At 36.5% G+C, this 20091-nt stretch overlaps 1 protein-coding gene and 1 long non-coding RNA gene across 11 annotated transcripts in view; one reads left to right on the top strand and one right to left on the bottom strand.

The window, feature by feature from the left end:
• Nucleotides 1–20091, top strand: part of C6H10orf67 (chromosome 6 C10orf67 homolog) — a 43149-nt gene that overhangs the window by 9542 nt on the left and 13516 nt on the right. For 9 of the 10 annotated variants that reach the window (XM_090142946.1, XM_090142945.1, XM_090142942.1 and 6 more), the window contains exons 6-9: nt 1466–1615; nt 8502–8646; nt 9793–9851; nt 13272–13337. In XM_090142946.1, coding sequence (XP_089999072.1) covers nt 1466–1615; nt 8502–8646; nt 9793–9851; nt 13272–13337 — 420 coding nt within the window. The remainder of the gene's footprint in view (nt 1–1465; nt 1616–8501; nt 8647–9792; nt 9852–13271; nt 13338–20091) is intronic. The other variant, XM_090142948.1, reaches the window with a different exon arrangement.
• Nucleotides 995–3864, bottom strand: LOC149917537 (uncharacterized). Its single transcript, XR_016467820.1, has 3 exons — nt 3833–3864; nt 2784–2894; nt 995–1567 (listed from the first exon to the last, which is right to left on the bottom strand). It is a non-coding gene; the product is annotated as an uncharacterized LOC149917537 (long non-coding RNA).

Below are 20091 nucleotides of genomic sequence, written 5' to 3'. Positions count from 1 at the left end.
ATGAAAATAGCACAAAAATACTTTTTTTTTCCAAGTCCTGTTTTTCCCCTTCCCTCATGTTGAACTGTACAGTTTTGCATACTTGAAATTTGTGTTATAAGACAGAGGCTATGACTGGCTCTCTTCAGAAGCAGAGACATAGTAATCACATGTAATGCTGCTTGGTTCAATCAGAAATGAGTATGTCTCAATAGATTTGGAAATTGAATGCTCAGGCTACAAGAGAAGGATGACCAATCATGTACACTCCTCATGACTTTATACTGTGCTCTAGGAACTGTGCCTTAAAAATTTCAGAGTTTCAGATTTCAGAGCTTAATACAAATACTAAGAATGATCCAATTTAGAAAGTTTGGAACTTAAATTTCGCCTTTCTTTCGCAATAAAGATGAGGTTACTAGCTGAATTGCAGATTTGTACATATGATCAGATCACTGCCACACAAACCACATAAAAAAATGCAAATTTCATTTTGTGTTTGAAAAGCTCTTTTTCCCCACCTTCTGTTCATGGAATCATTCTGTAGTAAAAATAAAATGCATATATATTCCACAGAGTTTGCAGTAAAGTGCTCTCAGTAGGAAACTGCAGGTTTAGGTTCCCTTTGCTTGACTTCCCCCTTGTAAAATCTTTTTACTGAAGCTGGACTGAAAGAATCCAAAAGTAAACAGGTAGAGATTCATCCCATGCCAGATGAGTGTAATTCAGTAGGTGGGATGCTCTGAGAAGAGACCCCTTAGTGAGTGTTACAAATATGAATGTACTGCACTAGAGACAAATATTGCTATTAATATTTTAAAGAAGCTAAGCAATATTTAATCACCTAACCTTGGAAAATGACTTGGAAATGGTACTCAAGAAGGAAGAGCTCACACATACTTTTGAGCATAGTGTTTCCTAGTGGTTACTGCTGGCTGTGCATCACGATGGGCAGGCATTTCAGTATAACAAGGGGCTGCACATTCTGTTTTTCTCTGAAAGGCTAATTTTTTACTGCATTGAAGCAAATCATTGTAGATGCTTTTAAAAATCCTTTACTGCAATTTAAACACCTTACTGATGCAATCAAGATGCAAAAATAAATGCCAGTAATCCAGAAGTTAACATTTCAATAGTTTATCTTGCAACACTGTACTTACTCTGCACTTTCTTATTTTGATTCTTGTATGAGTTTCAGACATGTTCTTTAAAAGTTTTTAAACATATGGAATATGCTTTTCCTTTTTTCTTATTCTTTGCCATGTTTGAATTCTCTATTACTATGGATTATGTATTAGATATAACACATTTCTTGTTTAAATATCTGAAATATCAGATACAATAGCATTTTATTTTTGGTACCAGGAACTCTGGAGTGTGTACTATGATGTGCTCCAATTTCAAAAAAAATAAGTTGTAGCATTAGAAAAAGATGGGCTATGTGATTTATGCAAGAATGTCATTAAGTAATCTCTTCTCCTAATAGAAGTATTACAACATAGACAGAGAAGATATAGGATGTTCACCAGGAAAACTTCTGAGGTTTTTACGTGACAAATTGTGTGAGAAAGAGTCCATAATTGAAGATCTGAAAAGAAAAATGCAGGAATATCAAGAAAATGAAAGGACTAAAATGGTATGTTCTTCAAAAAAAGATTATAAACTTATTACCAAACCTAGAAATCTTTAAACACTGAAAAACGTGGATGGAAAGTTGGGTAGAGAGGAACTTCCAAGGGCAAGTGCAGAGTCCTACACCTGGGGAGGAATAACTGCAAGTGTCAGAACAGATTAGAGGTTGACCTGCTAGAAAGGAGCTCTGCAGAAAAGGATCTGGGTGTCCTGGTGGGCAACAGGTTGGCTGTGAGCAGCAATGTGCTCCTGTGGCCAAGCAGGTCAGTGGTATCCTAGGGTGCATTAAAAATAGAGTGGCCAGCAGGTCAAGGGAGGTGATCCTCCCCCTCTGCTCTGCCATGATAAGGTCGTGTCTGGAGTGCTGTGTCCAGTTCTGGCCTCCTCAGTTCAAGAAGGGCAGGACCTTCTAGAGAGTACAGCAGAGGTCCACAAAGATGAGTGAACTGGAGCATGGAAATGAGGAAAAGCTGTTCAATCTGGAGAAGAGAAAACTGAAACAGGATCTTATCAATGCTTATAAATAAAGGGCAGAAGTCAAGTGAGTGGGGACAGGGTTTTTCAGCAGTGCCCTGTGACCAAACAAGGGGTAATGTGCATGAACTGGAACACAGGAAATTTCTCATGTCCAAATGAACATGAGAAATAACATCTTTACTGTGAGGGTTACAGAGCAGTGGAACAAGCTACCCAAAAATGTTGTGGAGTCTCCTTCTCTGGAGATACTGAAAATCTTCCAGGATGATTTCCTGTGCAACCTGCTGCAGGGAACCTGCTTTAGCAGAGTGTTGGACTTCGACCTCCAGAGATCCTTCCAAACCCCTACAGTGCTGTGATTCTGTTATTTCTGGTTTTGTTATTTTCCCAAGGTAAAGATAGGAAAATATTAGAACACTTCTTGGGATATCTCTTGCTATAGGTAGGTATTTTGACTGAAGGGGCCTGTAGTACTCTATTAATTTCACTCAATTCAATCTGATAGTGTAATCAGTGATAGTTTGATTATAGATATAGCATTCTTTTGATCTGTTTTTAGCAAAATAAAATCTTAAAATATTTTTGTAAATCCTGAAGAAAAAAGCTTGTTTAAAAATGTAATACTAGAATAAAATATTGCTCTCCGCACTATTGTATTCCATTTCAGTTACAGAAAAGTCCATCTCTATACTTACATTACTTCTCTTGTTTCTCTTCATTTCTCCCATCTCCATATAACTTCTGAAATAAGTCATTTTCTTGTTCAGAATTGTGTTGTTGGTCATTTAAGTTGGCATTTCAGGTATCTAAGTGAAGATTAAAACCCTTCATGCTTGATTTTTCTTAACTCCTGCAATAGTTCTCAGAGTTCAGCAACCACTCAGGTTGTTAACCTGAGTTAACCACCTTTAACCATTAGTAGACATGAGAAGTCCCTTTGAATAATTTTCCCCACACAAATGCAGACAGAAATAGTTTTAATGGCTGAGAGCTGTCTTAATTATTCATCCTGTAGTCTTCAAATGGGACACTTAATTCAGTCACATATTTCTGTACATCATCTCCTTTTCCTTTCAGTAATATAAACATGTCCTTCTCAAGTTAACAACTCTTGTCAGCAGTTTGCTGAAATGTGAGAAGTCTGTAATGCCTTTTTAAACTTCTCATATATTTTAGACTGATAAAAAGCAGTCTCAGGTTCTAAAGAGTTTACAGCTAAGCCTGATGGTAGATTGCTTTTTGATCTCAACTCCCTGTGCACCATTAAGACATACAGTAGTAAGGAAAACTGAAAATGCTATCTTCTACTGGCAGCCACCTAAGTTAGACCATATTACTTGTAAAGGAGAAAGATGGAGTCTTAGGTGTACCCTCTAAGGAACCTAGGTATCTCTCTGCCTGCAGAATTGATAGCTATGCAGTCCATTCTAGAACAGGATATTTAAGCTGTGTCAGTAGTTCTTGTTAACAAAAGAAAGTGATAGTAATTCTTTCTTGTAACAGCCTGTTAGCTACAACAGTCATCAGGAGTACATTTTATTTCTTCATTTGGCTATCTTCTATTGCTTATTGGGTACCTTCTATTATTAGAAATTTTGCAAGGCTTTAAAATAGACAATGAAATAAAGAAAGGACTATAAACGTGAATAATCAATGAACATACAGATGTTATAATTACAAAATAAACAAGAGAGTTTGGCAAAGCAGGCTATTATACCAAAAAGAGAATAAATAGAGCACTTACACATGTCCTGGGCTTGCTGCAAAACTCCAGAGGAAGAATCTCCAGCTCCTTTCCCCCTGGTAGTCAGCTCTTAAATGGGTCTAGGAGAGGTGCAGCCAGGCTCCACCTTTCTGGCAGCACAGCTGAATTGCCTTCACCTGTGCTCCCAGGGCTGACTCAATGCTTGCCTCAGGTGATCAATCAGAGGTTCAGGCCGTGATTCAGCAGTTCCCATACAAAATGTCAATATCATGAACCAAAAAAAATTCTTAACATATTGGGAGAAAAAAAAGCAGCTGTAATTGTATGAGCATACAAGTAGGTAAAAGTTGCAGAGTTGTTAATAATGTGAAAACCCTTGGAGCAATTTAAAAAAAGATATGCTCTGTTTAGGAGGAGGCAGAATCATATGCTCTTATCACAAAGTAACAGTTACTTTCTGATTTATCAGCCACTAGAAAGGATTCTAAACATCTGCAGAGAACACACATTTGTAGACTTGGAAACCAAGAGAGCTTAGATATAGAAGCCCCCCAGAAACAGCTGACCAGTTTGTGGTAGGTGTTTTACATAATAGAAAACTTAGAGTGACTTTTCTTAATCAGCATCACAGATTACATAAAACATATTTTCCAACAAAGCTGATTTTGCTATCATATACATTTAGTTGAGTGGTACCTGTGAACACAAGATCTTTGCGAGTTGTTTGATTTAGTAGCACTGCTTAAAAGATAGCGTGCTACAGTAAGATATGTCCTGCCTTAAAATTTAGTGATGTGACCTTCCACTAAGGAGTGGAAAACAACTGTAAGTCTCTAGTTTCAGACCTCTTGAAGAGGAAGGTAGACACAGATGAGGCCCTTTGCCTATCAGGAAAACTAGGAGGCTTCTCTTATAAGAAGTTCAGTCTATGTTAGTAACATGGGCTGTGGAGCTTGTAGGGTAAATATCTGCAGTTCTATTTGTCACTCTGATAAGATGGGATGCTGTGCAGGTCCTGACCTTTGTGTAATCTCTGAAAGAGGTAAAATATTCTTCAGGCAAAGCCCTCATTACCCAGTGAAAGATCTCAAAAAATACATGGAAATGAGGAATTAACTCTATCTGTTCTCTGAGAATTCTGCCTTTATGCAAAAGGGAACATTCTCTGTTGTCCCCTGACAAGGAATTTGCAATGAAATGCCTATTCTCATTCCAAAGTTATGCTATCTAAACTTCTTTTCCATCTCTGACATGCCTTAAAAAATGAAAGGAGTTGTCTGGGCCAGTAGTAATTTGTTAGTCCTGTCCTTTCTGATGCCTCCATTTTGTTACATTTAAAAGACCTGCATAGATGACATAATAAAATTCAGTGTCCAGAAGATGAAAATGCACAGGAAAATGATTGCCACTTGAAGTATGTTATCAGAGGAGTGGTAGAATCTTGATCCCGTGAAAGATCCTGGAGGACTGGAAGCCCTTTTAGAATATACCCATTAGCTGAATTGAACATAAGAGTGTAATAGCAGAGTGACTGCCTGAAAAGTAATGGCTTGTGTGCAACCAGAGGCCATACTAGAACCTTCCACTTTCAACCTTGACATTTTAAACATGAAAATGAAACAATTATTATTATAAATGTACTCTGTAACTTGCTATGGATATATGATTTTTCAACAATAAATATAAATAAACACTGGAATGATCATTTCCCCTGCAGCTCAAAACTGGTGTATTGTGGAAGTTTTTCACGACGACTTGTACCACTGCACCCTCTTGTGGTGTAAATAATAGACTTTAAATGCTAAAATATAGCTGTGGAAGGAAAAGGGAGATGATAACTTAAATGATAGATTTTCAACAGTGATTTTCTTACCAAGGCAAGTTCATAATAAACTAACAACAATAACAACTGCAGTTTATAATTTTATCTGAAATATGCTCAAGTGTTGTCTTTTTTGGTATCATATTATAGCATCAGTAATTTTTGTTGTATATTTTTGCAGTAAAAGTGCAAAAATCCTACCTGCTTTTCAAGCATCCCTTTAGTTAACCTGTGTGCATATTAAATACTACGAGATGCCAAAGGGAAATGTGAATTTCACAACTGCAAAATAAATAGCTGTATTCTCTCACCTTTACCTCAACGGCCATTTGCCTTTAATATTGTCATGATAGGTGGATAAATCTAGTGTATGTTTTTTTACTGTCCAAAATTATGAATGCATATTTATTTAATGTAATTAGAAATGCCTAATGCATGCAGGTAACAACCTGCATTATGTCATTTCAATAAAAGTGTAATTGGATTTATTTAGGCTTAGCATATACTTCTTTTTTTCTTTTTTTTTCTTTTTTTTTTTCTTTTTTTCTTTTTTTTTTTCTTTTTTGTTACCTTAAAGTAATAAAACTGTTCGAATGGAGATAATGAAATAGATAAGGTGAGAAATGCTGAAGTCTCTTGGCTAAGCCGTGTCATAATTGCCTTCCAGCCTCCAGCCCTTTTTTCTTACATCTTGAAAGTTCCCCAGTTTAAGCAAGCCAAACGCTACCGCTGTGGGCAGATGGTAGAGAGAACATTGCTACAAAACCTGCCACTCAAAGTGTAACAGATGACTGTAGCTACAGAAAATTGTCCCTTTGTTCGTTTTGCTAATGAGTGTCCTCATTGCAGCAGGAGCCTGAATAGTTAATGACGTGCAGTTCTGGTCCCTGGCAGGCGGTGGGGCTACAGCTAAAGGCTGCCTCGGTAATGTGCAAAGTCCAAGTGGAGAAAGTGTTGTGTGAGGTGTTTGTATCCTTTCATTACAGCACTACAGGACTACGGATACACTTGTAGATGTGGCACCGTTTAAAACTTACGGGATTCATTCAATTGTTTGGGCTTACTTTACGACAAACTCAAGGTTCTTCTCCGAGCATCGGCTGTTGCTCAAATACTGCCTGAGGAAAGGAACAAATGGACCTCAGCCTGTGAAGAGCTTCTTAGAAGCTCACCGGAGATCGGAGTTGGTTTTGCAGTGGGCTGAGCTGACTACAGCCTGAGCAGAGTTAGTTAACATTCCAATATTGCACGTGCTGTTCTCCTAACACTGCTGATCCTGAGCTTGATACAGCTTCTCAATACAAACATGCCATCTAGTAATTACCGTGTAAGAATAATTTTAAGTTTCTTGCTGCACAAAGATTGTTTAAGGTGAAATACTGTTGAAACATTTTTCATGAATTTATGAAGACACCTTGCATTCTTAGAAGTAACATTTTTGCTAAGAATACTTGCTCTGAGGAAAATTTCTTTAGTAAAGGATGGAGAAGCACAAGCTCGTATAAATTACTTTTTAGAATGCTTTGCATTTTATTTACATGATTTCTTATAAAAACAATGGAAACATTGTGGCCAAAACTTTATATAATACAGTGATAATTTGTTCTGGTTAGTTTGAGATCAAAAATATTTTTCTGAGGCAAAACAGAAAGTTCTGGGCTAAATGTTACCCCTTAGTACCTTACAGTTCAAGTTTCTATGTCATTTGAAAACCTCAGAGTTTTGTTTTCAATTAATTTTTTTAAACAGATTTCATATTTTTACCAAGCAGAGCAAACAACATCCTAAATTTTCCTTGGTAAGCAAAGTAGCTGCTGTCTGAGTCTTCTCTTTTGTGTTAATATTTTAAAGAGATCCAGGAGTTAGTTAATATTCCGGTATTACTATAAAGATCCGTGCCAGCTCTGAAAGCTTTTCTATAATTTTAAAAGAAATATGTGGCAGTAAAATCTAGACAGCCATAAGACAGTATATTCAAATGTTTTCAATAGCTTTGAGACCAACAAGAAAAAAAGAGTAGCTGTCCCAATAAGCTTCAGTTGCATAAGAAGTCTTTTCCATAATGGACGTGGCAAGATTTAAACAAAGGACACGCATAATAAAAATGTAAATGAGTTTGCTTTACTAAAACTATAACTTTAAAGTCTTTTGTTGTATGTTATCCTGGAACCTTCTTACAAGGTAATCACTGTTTGCATAGAGATTTAAACCGTAGTCTTCAATAGCATTAAACCCCTGCACGGTCTATGTGTGACAGGCATGCAAAGCCATGTTAATGTTCAGAATATGAATTGCCTCTGGGTGGCTCCGACACCAAGTAGCAAACCAACTGTGTTGATATCAGAAGGCCTGATGGACTCCATGCGGCTCCCAGCCTGAAAACTTCACCGCTTTGACATGTGATGTGCTCCTCATGACACTGGCAGCACTGTCACTGAGAAATGGCACAAAGGCAACAAGCCCCCCTCCTTAGCCATGCACTTTGCAACCCCCTGGTGTTGCCTGTCCGCAGCCTCTCCTGCCTGCCTAGTTACGGACAGCACTTCAGAAACACGGGGGGAAGTGTGGGTGGATAGGCCCCAGCTGCCTTCCTGGACTCAGCCTCCATAATAAATTGACCTGAATGATGAGGGCACACAAACAGTATGATATGCATTATTCCTGTCAATAAAATGTCCCCATGTGTTATAGTCTTTGTATATAATGTACTGCAGCCTTTCTTCTTGCAGGAACCTATTTAGAGCCTCAACTTTTTTCTATTCATATTATGACTCTGTAATAGAATTCAGAAATTATATGATACTGTGTTGTATAATATTATAGCAGTGCAGCATACTGAAATCCCCGACTCCTTACTTATAAATTCAAGGCACTGAAACCTTTTAGGTTGTCTTTGAAGACGATGACCGTGGAAACAAAAAGCTTGAAAAAGAGAATGAAGAGTTCAAAGAAGAGATTTTCAAACTACGCAACGAGATTGCTCGTCTTGAAAATTCTCTGCAACACTCTGAAAAAGAAAAGCATGCATTAGGTAAAACTTGAAGCTGATGTGGTTCAAGATGTTCAGCTGAAACATTGCTGAAGTAGGAATTAATTGTCCGTGCACTTCAGAAGGATAGTAACTTCTTTCTGGTCTTGTCTTTTTTTGGTATTGAATGCTAATTTTGTATGTACTTGTACAGAAAATCATACATATTTATTCTAATTTTAATGCATATATTTACATATTTTTATTTTATGACAAAGGAATATTTGCTGTGGCTTTTGAGACTTGTAATGTTGCCTAGCAATGCAGCTGAGTTTATATTTTGTGGCAGATAAGTGCTGTAAAGTTACTGAAGTAGAACAGCATTATATGTCAGTACTTCTGCTTTTAAATGACAATCTGCTATTTTATCTTCATTATATGAAATTCTCTCTGGGGTAGATTTTGAGCTTCTGCAAAATATCCAAATGTACATTTTGTCATCTGATTATGTACTTCAGTGCTTCTGAGGAAGTTTTCTAACAGAAATGGTTTCTCTGAAATAATCTATACTTCCAATATTTTTGCTTTATTACAGTTCTTAAAAGGAGATTTTTAATTTTTTTTTTTTCAAAAAAAAAAAAACCTACAATGAGCAATCTTTACCAACAGGTTGCTTCTTGTATATTTCTTTTATGAAATATTTAATGGAGAACTGGAAACTATGGCAATAGATTAGAATTTGGCTGTTTAGTTTTGTTACATCCATGTGGTTTAGATCCAGTATTGTCTTTAATAGTAGCAAGATGAATTCGACGTAGAAAATATTCCTGATTCCTGCTTATCATCTGATTCAATGGTGCTTCTTATCTTTTGGAAGTTTTGCATGAACAATAACGAACCACCTGCTAAAACACTTTGTACTGGCTGTGACTAACAGCAAGGATGTCCAGAATTAGTATTAATGAAAAGCTATGGGCTCTCAGTCACACTTGGCTCTTGAACTTACTTCTCAATCTCAATCCGACCAGCCGCCCAAACAGCAGGAAGAAGGCTGTGAATGTCAAGGGCAGTGATGAAGGTCACTGTTCTGCCAGGACTCCTCCACTGTGCATTCCACCAGCTTTATAGACTGACCTGAAGCAAACATTTTGCATACATTAATGGAGGCACATAATTCCATGCTTTTTCTCTTTCTCCTCTTGTTTTCAGATAGGCAAGTTCAAAGAATGCAATTAAAAATGGAAAGTGATGAGCAAACTATTCAACAGGTATGGTAATTTTTACATTTGTTAGCTACAGTCCTGGAGGAACATTAACAGGCTTGGACTATTAGCAGTGTATGGACCAAGTAATGCTAGGAAGCTGAAGAATAATCTTAGGCTTGAATAATGTTACATTATGTTTTATGGTAGTACAACTCATTGTAGAGTAATAATGAACTGGTGTTCCTTTAATGAGTATAGTTGCTTCTTGGCCCATCATATTGTATAATTTTGTTGAAATACAGTGAAAGTTCTGAACCTCAATATACTACACTAAAATGATTGACTACTTTAGTGTAGAAAGAAATGCATTCAGTAAGATTTTGAAGGCAGGATAAGAGCAAATAACTAGTTACATCCAACGAAAGCCTTTTTAGTAACCTACAATTTGTAAAATATTCCATTACCCATGGATAGACCTATAATTATTTCTGACTTATTATTTATGCGTTATCTTAGCAACACATAGCTGGGCAAGGCATAAAATACAACTTTCTAAAAAACTTTTCCAGCGCTAATATCTGTTTGGTAACAAATGATAAAACATGGACAGGTCTCAGAGTTTCCATGTTATAACTTCTAAATATCCTTCCAGCGGCCTTTCTGTCTTGTGACGGTTCTCAAATGACTTTTTTTCTCCAAGGCATATATTTCATTCCTGAGATCTATTCATTTTTAATAGAAAACTTTAAAACAGTCACAAATCTAGAGAACATTCCTTCTGTGAAAAATTCCCAAGAGATTTTGTAGAAAACTCACTTATTTGTGGTAAATCTTAAGGGAAATGACATTTCCTTGTGCTTATAAAGGATTACAAAATTCTCACAAAACTTAATGTTACAAAAAAACAAACTGATGGTGAACTAAGGCACTGGAATTCTAAAGTCATCCCTTTCTTTGGCTTTCCCTGTGACCATTGATGAATCTGCTTTCTATGACTAAGTTTCCCACTCTAAAATACAGAAACCTACTTATCTCTAAAGGACTATTGAAAGGTGACGTTCATTAAAGTTTAAAAAAAAAGGATACTATACATGAAATCTAAAATTGGAAATGGAAAACTAGTTGGTCAGCCTACTACACTGCACCGTCAAGGAAGGGATGCCTCTGTTTGCGTTGGCTGTTAAGGTCTGACAGGTTCAGGAATCCCCCTCAGGTTTGAAATCTCACTATGCTGAAAGTGCCAGTCATCAGAACAGGATTTTTTCTCCTGAAGCTTACTTTTTATTTTTCTTTTCTCCACTTCATCTCAGTGCAATGGAGGCTTTTGTCTCACATGCCGTATCTTCCTGCAGATTCTCCCCCATCCAGGAGATTTGAGCAGCAGCGTAGGAACTCTTCTACCTATCCCTTGTGTGATTTCAAAGCACTACATTTGCGTAAATATGGATCACATGCTTTCATCCCAAACTTCCTCCAATACCATTATCCACACAGGTAGCCCTTCATGACTGCTGCACTTTCTGTCAAGTAGGTAAGACTGGAGTGCTGTCAGAAGCCTTTGGAGCAGCCCTTCTCTTCTCATTATAATTCTGATAACTGTATTTCTGTTCCCAAAAGAAAAAAAATACAGTTCTAAAACATAAACTACATTACTGAAGTCTCTGATATTTTTTTCCCTCTTCTGCATATCCCACTGAAAGCTATTCTCTTGGCAGCCAGAATATGTTTAAATTCTTCTTACATTAGAAAGTCTTCATTTTTAAAAAGAGGAGTTGGGCCAGAAGGCACGCACTGCTGTAGTGCTCAGCAGTTGGACATTTCACTCCAGAAGTGGAGTTCACAAAACTGATAGAGATGCCAGTTTCTTATACACACTATACAAGGAAAGGTCAAGGCTTAAAGATGAAATTCAAAGCACATTCTGTGTTGAAACAGTAAGTAATGGTGAAACAGGCTCAGAGCACTGTCTTTTACTTGGACTAATTAGAAAATATTGTTCTATGTCTTGTAGTTAGGAATCGGAGTCTGACAGGTTTCCCTGTGCCCCGACAGCCCAGCTGTGCCCAGCTGTGCCACAGCTCTCCAGTTTCCTCTCAAAGCATCGTGAGAGATGGCAAGCACTGACTTTCTCCCAAGGACTAGAGCTTCTGCCCAGCATTCTGCTCATTGGTGAACTCAAAATGTTTGAATAGATAGCTCTATATAGCAGTGATTTAACTGCTCATTTACACTGTGTTCTGATTGGAAAATATCCTCTTAAAAGCAGAGCCATAATCTCTAGAGTACTGGCAAGGATAATCCACATGGAGGAAGGAATTTTTCCCTAAGTTTGTTCTTTGAACTATTACTGAGTATCTGTGTTTGGTTTTTATGTGTCCGTGTGCATTGTGTGAGTTTGTTGTTTTATTTATCTGGTGTTTTTTTTCTTGTAGTCTAATGTAAAATTCATAAATGATCCAGCAAGTCAGAACACAGCGTTCCCCTTTCTCATGCAGTCACAGCTCTGCTATGTGGTGAAGCTCATGCGTGAGCATTCTGTATCTAGTCTCATGAATTTCATATTCTTTGAGTCCAATGGCACAGCTTGAACAGAACTGGTGGCTTATTCTCATCACAGAGTGGTAGTTAAGGCACTTTTCCATGACTTGGGATATTGTAATCAAGCCCCATAAAACTCCCAGAGGCACACAATGTGAGCTGCCCTGATTTGCGGCTGAGCATTCCAGCTTCTGGGTTATTGTGCTGAAGGGGAGCGTTTCTCCATTTTTATGAAAGAAAATGAATGACAGTGTTGTGTTCAACATTGTCTGGTTTTAATAATGTTCTAAATGCAAATTCAGTAAGCAACAAACTCTGTTCCTTGTCACACTGGGAAATATAGATGTTTAACTTGCCGGTCCCAACTGACAGCAGCTGTGACAGCTCCAACCCAGCAGAACTCAAGGACACTTTGCTTTGCAGTGTAATGTTTAAGCATGTTTTGTTTCTGAAACCGCTGAAGAATCCCTGACAAATCCTTCTTTCACTCTTCTGTAGTCACACCTCTTTGTCATTGGTGAGACCAGATGTATCATTTGCCGACAAATCTTATCTTGCACAGATCTTTTAGAACTCTGCAGATTATTCACAATTCTGCCATTTTTCTACAAGTGTGTACATGTCTACAAGCCACATTTCTGGGAGTTCAAAACAGTGAACTCTCTGATTCTGATGTTTTTGTTGTCTTCCTGCCTCCTGTGACATCACACTCTGCTTTACTTACATTGGAAGGTTTTCATGTACGTGACTTGTGGCACTATTAAATCCCACAGGAAAGTGGCTAGCTGTAAGTCAAGATCCCTATCTAATACCAGTACTAATAAAGAAATGTTTGTCCACGTGTTGTCTATTGATCAGGGGACTGTCTCTAGAAATAATTTATAGAGAATTATGCCTGTCTGGAATACAAAATCCAACTTCATTCCTCATGTTCTTGCATTTTAGTTGGTTGAATTTCAAGAAGAGATGAAGGCAGAACTTGAAAACAGGAGATCATTAGATAAAAATCTGGTAAGATATTTCCATAAATGTTAGTTTTTGTGTACCATCATTTATTGCAAATATAATAAAATACACAAAACTTGTGCAATATCCCATAGATTGAATGTGTTTGTTTTTTAGGTCAGGAAGTTGCTTTACAGGTGAAAAAACTATTGCAAAACTATGCTAGGGTTTTGTTTTATGTGTGTGGTATTTTGAGAGGAATAGATATAAACAATGCTACTAGAAATGTTTAGAAGAAAAAACACTAATATTTTGTTCTAGATGGGCTTGGAAAATGTTTAATAAATGCAACATTATTTGTAAAGGTTTACGGCTGCTGTTAACAAATGTCATAGGCAACGACACAGAGTTTTGTCTTTAAATATTTTTGTATTCTGCATTAGTCTCATAAGAACACAGCCTTTTATTTTCTTTTTACATGATCCAGGAACTTTCCAGACGGCTGGTCCTTTATTTTGCCATTTGACTTTTTTTTCCTAGCCTGATTTCGTACTGGCTTTCACACTGATCACCAGTAGTATGTCTTTGTTACAGTAAACTGACTGGGTTTATTATAATAAAAAATAAAACACAGCTTGACTTGCGATCTAAATGTGCTGGAAAAGAATATGATACTGTTTAGAAGAGAAAAGGTTGTGAATAGAAAATCAGTACCACTTCAGTTATTTAAACATTTGCTTTTCTGCAGCTTGTCAAACTTTGTGCCAAGTCATAGCTGCTGTACTTTGTTTTGTTAATCTCAGCACCATGTGCTGTGGGCTTTATAGCAAGGGGCCAATCCTGCACTCCTTCCTCAGTTTTCAGTTTCAGTGAGCCTGAGTGAGTATTGTAGGACTGCATTTTTTTAAACTAGAGGAAAACAAAGTGTAATGCTATAGAACAGGGTTTTCAAATCAGTTTACAAAGGTGAGTAGCCACCAAATAAATTCTCTGTTAAATTAACCCAAATAAGAATCTTCCTAACGAAAATTATTTTCGTTATGAAAAAAAGATGCATGCACAATTCTCTTGAAATTAGGAAGTGATGAATGAAATAATTTAAAATCTGTCTTTCTAAATTTAGCCTACTAAGTCAGGGCATGCAAGCTGCTCTTTAAAAAATATATATCTTTTGGGATAGAAAAGCACAGTAGAGAATGCTGGCTGATGCTAGGAACTGCAGTCTGATTTGTGGGTTCATTAAATTGTATGTTTATCAAAAACGTTCAAACACCTTGTTGTTACACAGTAAAGCTGAGGATTGATTTGGATTCCTAGTGTGTTTCTGAACTGATTTATAACACAAGAAGAGCTCAGACAGACTTCTGGATCTGAAATCATAACTGAGATACCTGGAGAAATCATTTTAAGTTACAAATTGAATTGTGGTTGTCCTAGAAATCGCTGAGGAACCTCTAACACTAAAATTTAGGCAGCCAGGATTGATCTATTCTTTCTATACATTCAGAACAAAACAAAACAGAGATTGAAACTTTTAATAATTCGTGAGTAAAATAAAATAGTTTTTTAAATGAATAAATATTGATTTTTAGACACTCAATTCTATTTTCACCCCAGAGTTGGTTCCGATTTTTACCTAGAAAGTACTTCATCTTACTGAAAGAACTGTGAAAACCTTCCCAGCTCAGAAATGGCCCGAGTTCCAAACAAAGGAGTGCATGGTAGCCCAACCTTTGCAAAGGATGTTGAGCAAGACTTGGCCTCATTCTCCCCTCTCCTCCCAATTCTCTTTGAAGTCAAGCACACAGTTACCAAATATCTAAGACACACATTGTGAGGATGGCTCTAAGGTCCCATGGTACCCCAAGATAAACATGGAATGTATGCATTGTGATGACTTATGAAATGTACTGAAGATACCTTGACTACCTGCAATACTTACTGTAATTTAGGCTATAGCTTTTTGTGGCCGTATCTTTTCATTGTATGTCATCAAAAGAATCATCATAGAACATGAAAGAAATACAGCAGTAATACAGTAAGACAGGCAGGTTGGAGCAGTAAAGTGCATGGTTAAGTGGAATCCTACCCTGTGGGAAACAGCAAGGAAGAAGTAGGCTTAGTGAGAACTTGCACACTTTGCTCACTGAGACTTCTTGTTTGTACTCTGAGTGCATACAAATGTGGGAATGAAAGATGGACAAGCAAGAGAATAAAAACCGGCTCAGAAAACATCGATCTCATGAGGAAGAGAAACGAGCACTGAATGTCAAAAGTGCATTCTATGTAAGGTTGAAATGTAATGATCCTGAAAATATAAATCCTACAACATATGGTGGAATAAAGCATTGGTACTCCCAAAAGGTCTCTAAGTACTAACAAGTTTTTAAAGGATTGTCATGAAGATTATTATATGAATTAATTAATTTCTGTATTGCTGTGCACTTCTGCATATTTTGACTTTATAACAATAAATGTTGGAAAGTGATACAAAATGACCTATTCTAATAGTATAAATCTTGGAAAATGTGATAATGTTAGATTAAATTATATAACAGTGTCAGTAAAGTACACAAATTTGAAACAATAGTAGAATTCTAGAACAAATCTTAGGGGAAAAATGTTCATATAAATGTTTTTCCCTTTTTGTCTACTTCAGTGATTCTTTCAATATTTGGAGGGATCATCATTTATAAATAATATTTTTGGTTTCCTGCCATATGAGTAATACAGACTCATAATCAGCATTGAGGAGTAACACAGAAAGGACTGGCTTTGTCACAGCCCAGTGCCAGCCAAGGAGTTGCTGTTACTTTCTGATGCTGTTAACAGTTCCAGTTCATATCCAGTGGAGATTTGAAAGGAAAAGTGTTTTTCTAATTATTGTGTCCTCTGTCTGTGAACTGAAAAATAATTTTCCCTTGTCATAGATCAAAATTCAAATATACATATTTATACAACTTTATGTCAATAAAAAGCCCTTTGCCTCTTGAGTATACTATTTATAAAATACCTTGTTTTCTCATTTTAATAAAAATTGTCAATAAATTATAACAGGGACTTTTTCCAAAAGTCTGTGCCTACAATTTTATCCGTATTTCTCAGTATTTCACTGTAGCAATAGAAGGGGAAGAGACACTGAAACAAAAATGCCAGTCGTCCTGGGTGGTGCACAAAAAGAAGTATACAAGTTTTTTTTTTTAAGTAAAATATAAGTCAATTTTATTAGCCAATATGTCAATGTTCTGCTTGTGTCATGCCTCTTTTTTAATTGTCTTAATTTAGTTTTTTCTTTTTCCACTGGTTTCCCCATAAACCTGTATTTGTGTTTTAGCTGAGTAAAAGAATACTTTCCTTGTCCTGCACTAGTAGCACTCTGCTCTCATTACAACTTTTTTAGTCTCTTTTTCCATTGCTTCTAGATGGAGTCATGTAACATCACTCCTAGACTTTATCCTTATCTCACTAGCCCCTTGAATCTAGATGTTCCTCACTGTTCCTTGCTCTTTAATCTAAGTGAAGCAACAATGGCAGACCACAGGGCATGATGTTTGACAACTGTGGTTAGCTGGTAAGCATAGTTGAAGGTCTGCCCATGAGAATGAAAATCTGTTCTATTTACAACAGAAGTATCTTATGGAACAAATCCATTTGTTATCATTTTACCTCTTAAATAGCTGAATATACTGAACCTGTAGCACCAGGCCGCTAATACAACTTTTGTGCAGAAGTAGTAGTATTTTACCTAAAAATACAATGCTATGAAGCAGAGACAGAAAAGTAGGGTGTTGTTTGACATAATATCTTCATATTTCAAGACCAAAGCAGTACAAAGAGAGCTTTAAGTTCATGCCATAGTGCTGCAGTAGGACAATTGCTTACTGTGCTGTACAGCACTGCAACTTTCTAAAATGATAGTCTAGATATTGAATAACCTTTTATTTCTGAATTTGTTAAGCTGTGAGTCAATTTTATCCACATGAGAGAAACATTTCCTCTTGTTCATCAAGATTAACAGTAGGATATGATCCTGAAGGAATTGTGAAAATAAAAAAGCAAAGATTACTGCGAAACAAGAAACATCACTGAGGTATTGAACAGCCTGCAAATACAGAATTCAAGGCTACCAAACTACACTTAAAAAAGGGTTTTGATATTTAGCGTAATTTTCAAAAGCCTGTAGTCATCTATCTCCTGAACACTGTCATGGTCAAACAAGTGTACTAATTCCACAACGTGGTTCATTCACTCTTTCATGAGAATCTTGTTTCATGTGAGAGTGCACGGGAGGGGAGACCTGTGGTGCAGGCCTAAATGATTTTGTAAGAAGATTACATGTCTTTGTATTCCAGTCAATATTGAGGGAGTTATCCTCCGTTTATTATCTCCTTCTTTTCATGCTTAATGATCAAAAACACTTATCTGATTTACAGAGAGAGAGAAAGGGTGGTCTGTTTTACTTAAGTTGTCCTCCCTTCCCAAAGACAGGGAAGTCCTTATAAGATTTGTAAGTTCTTATAAGTCCTTCTCCTTACTTGCCAAATTTGGAATTCTTTAGATAGACAAATTTGTGTGAACAAGGAATAATCTTGAAATATTTCAATAGAATTTGAATGTTTTCCTTTAAAATTTACACTTTCCTCCTTGTAAGTGAGATTAGCCCTTGTGAATCTCTATCCTAAGTCAGGTTATTTGAACTATTAAAGCCATCACTCTACTGTGAGTTTTATGATTGTGATCATAATCAAATAAGAATGCCATTTATCATTTGAACCTACTGCTAAATCCTACCATTCACCAAAAGTGAGAATAGTTAAAGTGTTTGTATTTCTCTTTTGCTTTGAATTATATTGTGAATGTTTTAGAAAAATAATTGTCTGAAAAGTACGTATGTATTTGAGGATGTTCTTTAACTTTTGTGAGATCTATTCATAGTATCAAAACAAACACAGAGAATCACTGTAAGAACAAAGGACTTTTTTATTATTTATTATCCCTAAAGTTAGATTGAATTTAAGTTTAATAATGCACTAATTTCAGTAGAGGACTGCTATATCTCTCATCTTCCTAAAAGTATCAATAATATTAAAAAAAAAAAAAAAAAAGGCAGAGTTTCTAATCAGCCTGACATTTGAAATTGAATTTCCTTCGACAGTTTGACATATCCTATTAATCAGAGTTAGACTTGGAAATCTATGGCATGTGGTGAGAACTAGCCATATGCTGAGATAAACTGAACATCTTGGATGGTTGGAATACATGTAATATTTGAAAGCAACATGTGATTGCCTTAAAATAAACAAACAAACACGCAAACACAAAAATATGGTATACTAGTAGTAATTATCTATCTGTTCGACTTCTTACAGCTCAAAACACTGTAGCAGGAAGAGATTTTTGTCTAAAGTCAAACAAAGACGCTTAGATACTATGAGAACTTTCTCGCTACAGAATTTTCCCTGGTCTCACATAGGTACACATCCTAAAAATGTAGGGGTTGAAAATTAGGTCTTCACCAGGAACTTGGCTGACATAACTGTGATGTTGAAAGATGAGGGCATAAGGAGCACTAGGCAATACTTACGATGTCTCCATACTCAAAAAGCCCTTGGTTAACGTGTTTCTGCCGGTTTAGACTCGGACCAGAGGGCTGTTAAGAGTTGCCAGCGAGCTTTGCCCACGAACTTGTCTCTTTGGAGAGTAGAGCTTTAAGCTAAAGGTAACATAGCCAGCTGCAGGGAAGGAAAGCTGTGAAACTTAAAAGAAAATTCTAGATTATGTAAAGAAAAAGCACTTAACACGTATGCACGAGTCATTCTTCAGATCTCATCTCTTATCCCACAACAATTTTATTAAATAATAAGGTTGGTTTATTCAGTATTTTATTAGGCGTAATTTTTGTTGTTACAAATGCTTTTTTCCTCTTGCTTCTTTTAGTAGTTCATGAATTTTCCTGTTAGAACTGTGTCAAAAACTGCTGAGGAACTAAGGAGCTCTGGGTTAGTTTCACCTTTACAATTTATCTCAGCAGCCTGACCTCTCTTCAATGCCCATCCCAAAAGCCACTGTGTGAACGTCCAGGCCTAACCAGACATACTGCCCATGTAGGACAGTGTTTCTTAGAAAATGCAGAGATTTCTACATGGCCTCAGGTGTTTTCAAGATACAGTCTGTTGGTAATGAATGAAACACTAAATGATTCAGATGTTTCTGATGCAAAGGGTTACTAAATTTTTGAGTGTGGGTTTGAAGGAGCACGATAGTACATTCAATAAAGTAAAATTACTATTCAATTACTATTAAGTACACATATGGTGTTAGCTGATATTTTGTTCAGCGTTTGTACTGTAGCCAATTTGGTTGTACAATTTTGTTTTGTAGACAGAGCAAGCGGACGCCTGCATTCACCTTAGAAATTTTTATGTATCCAGATAGGGATTTTATTTACATAAGAAAATCCATTTTGTTACAGATTAAGATATTGAAAATAATAGGATATCTGTTTATGCTGCTTCTGTGATAGCTGATGACTGCATAAATGCACTACTGAGCAAAGAGGAAATGGATATAAGTTTGTTAGGAAAACAGTAGGTTGCAGATGGAAAAGTACATTGTTCTACCTACTTTCATCAAACAGATTTAAAATATTTTTTCAATATCTTCTCTATTTAGAGCAAATAATTCATGTTCAAGAAACTTAATAGTGAGAAGGGTGTAGGAGTACAACAGAAAGAGTGTCGAAGTCTTGCCATAGTTCTCCTGAAATCTGTTTCATAGTTTCATTACTTTCAGTTCTATTTCTTGGTTCCATTTTATTCTC

This window comes from Phasianus colchicus, chromosome 6, assembly GCF_987193195.1.
Source record: "Phasianus colchicus chromosome 6, bPhaCol1.hap1.1, whole genome shotgun sequence".
NCBI lineage: Eukaryota > Metazoa > Chordata > Aves > Galliformes > Phasianidae > Phasianus > Phasianus colchicus.
The sequence above is the reverse complement of the archived record's forward strand: the minus strand, read 5'-3'. Positions and strand labels throughout refer to the sequence as shown.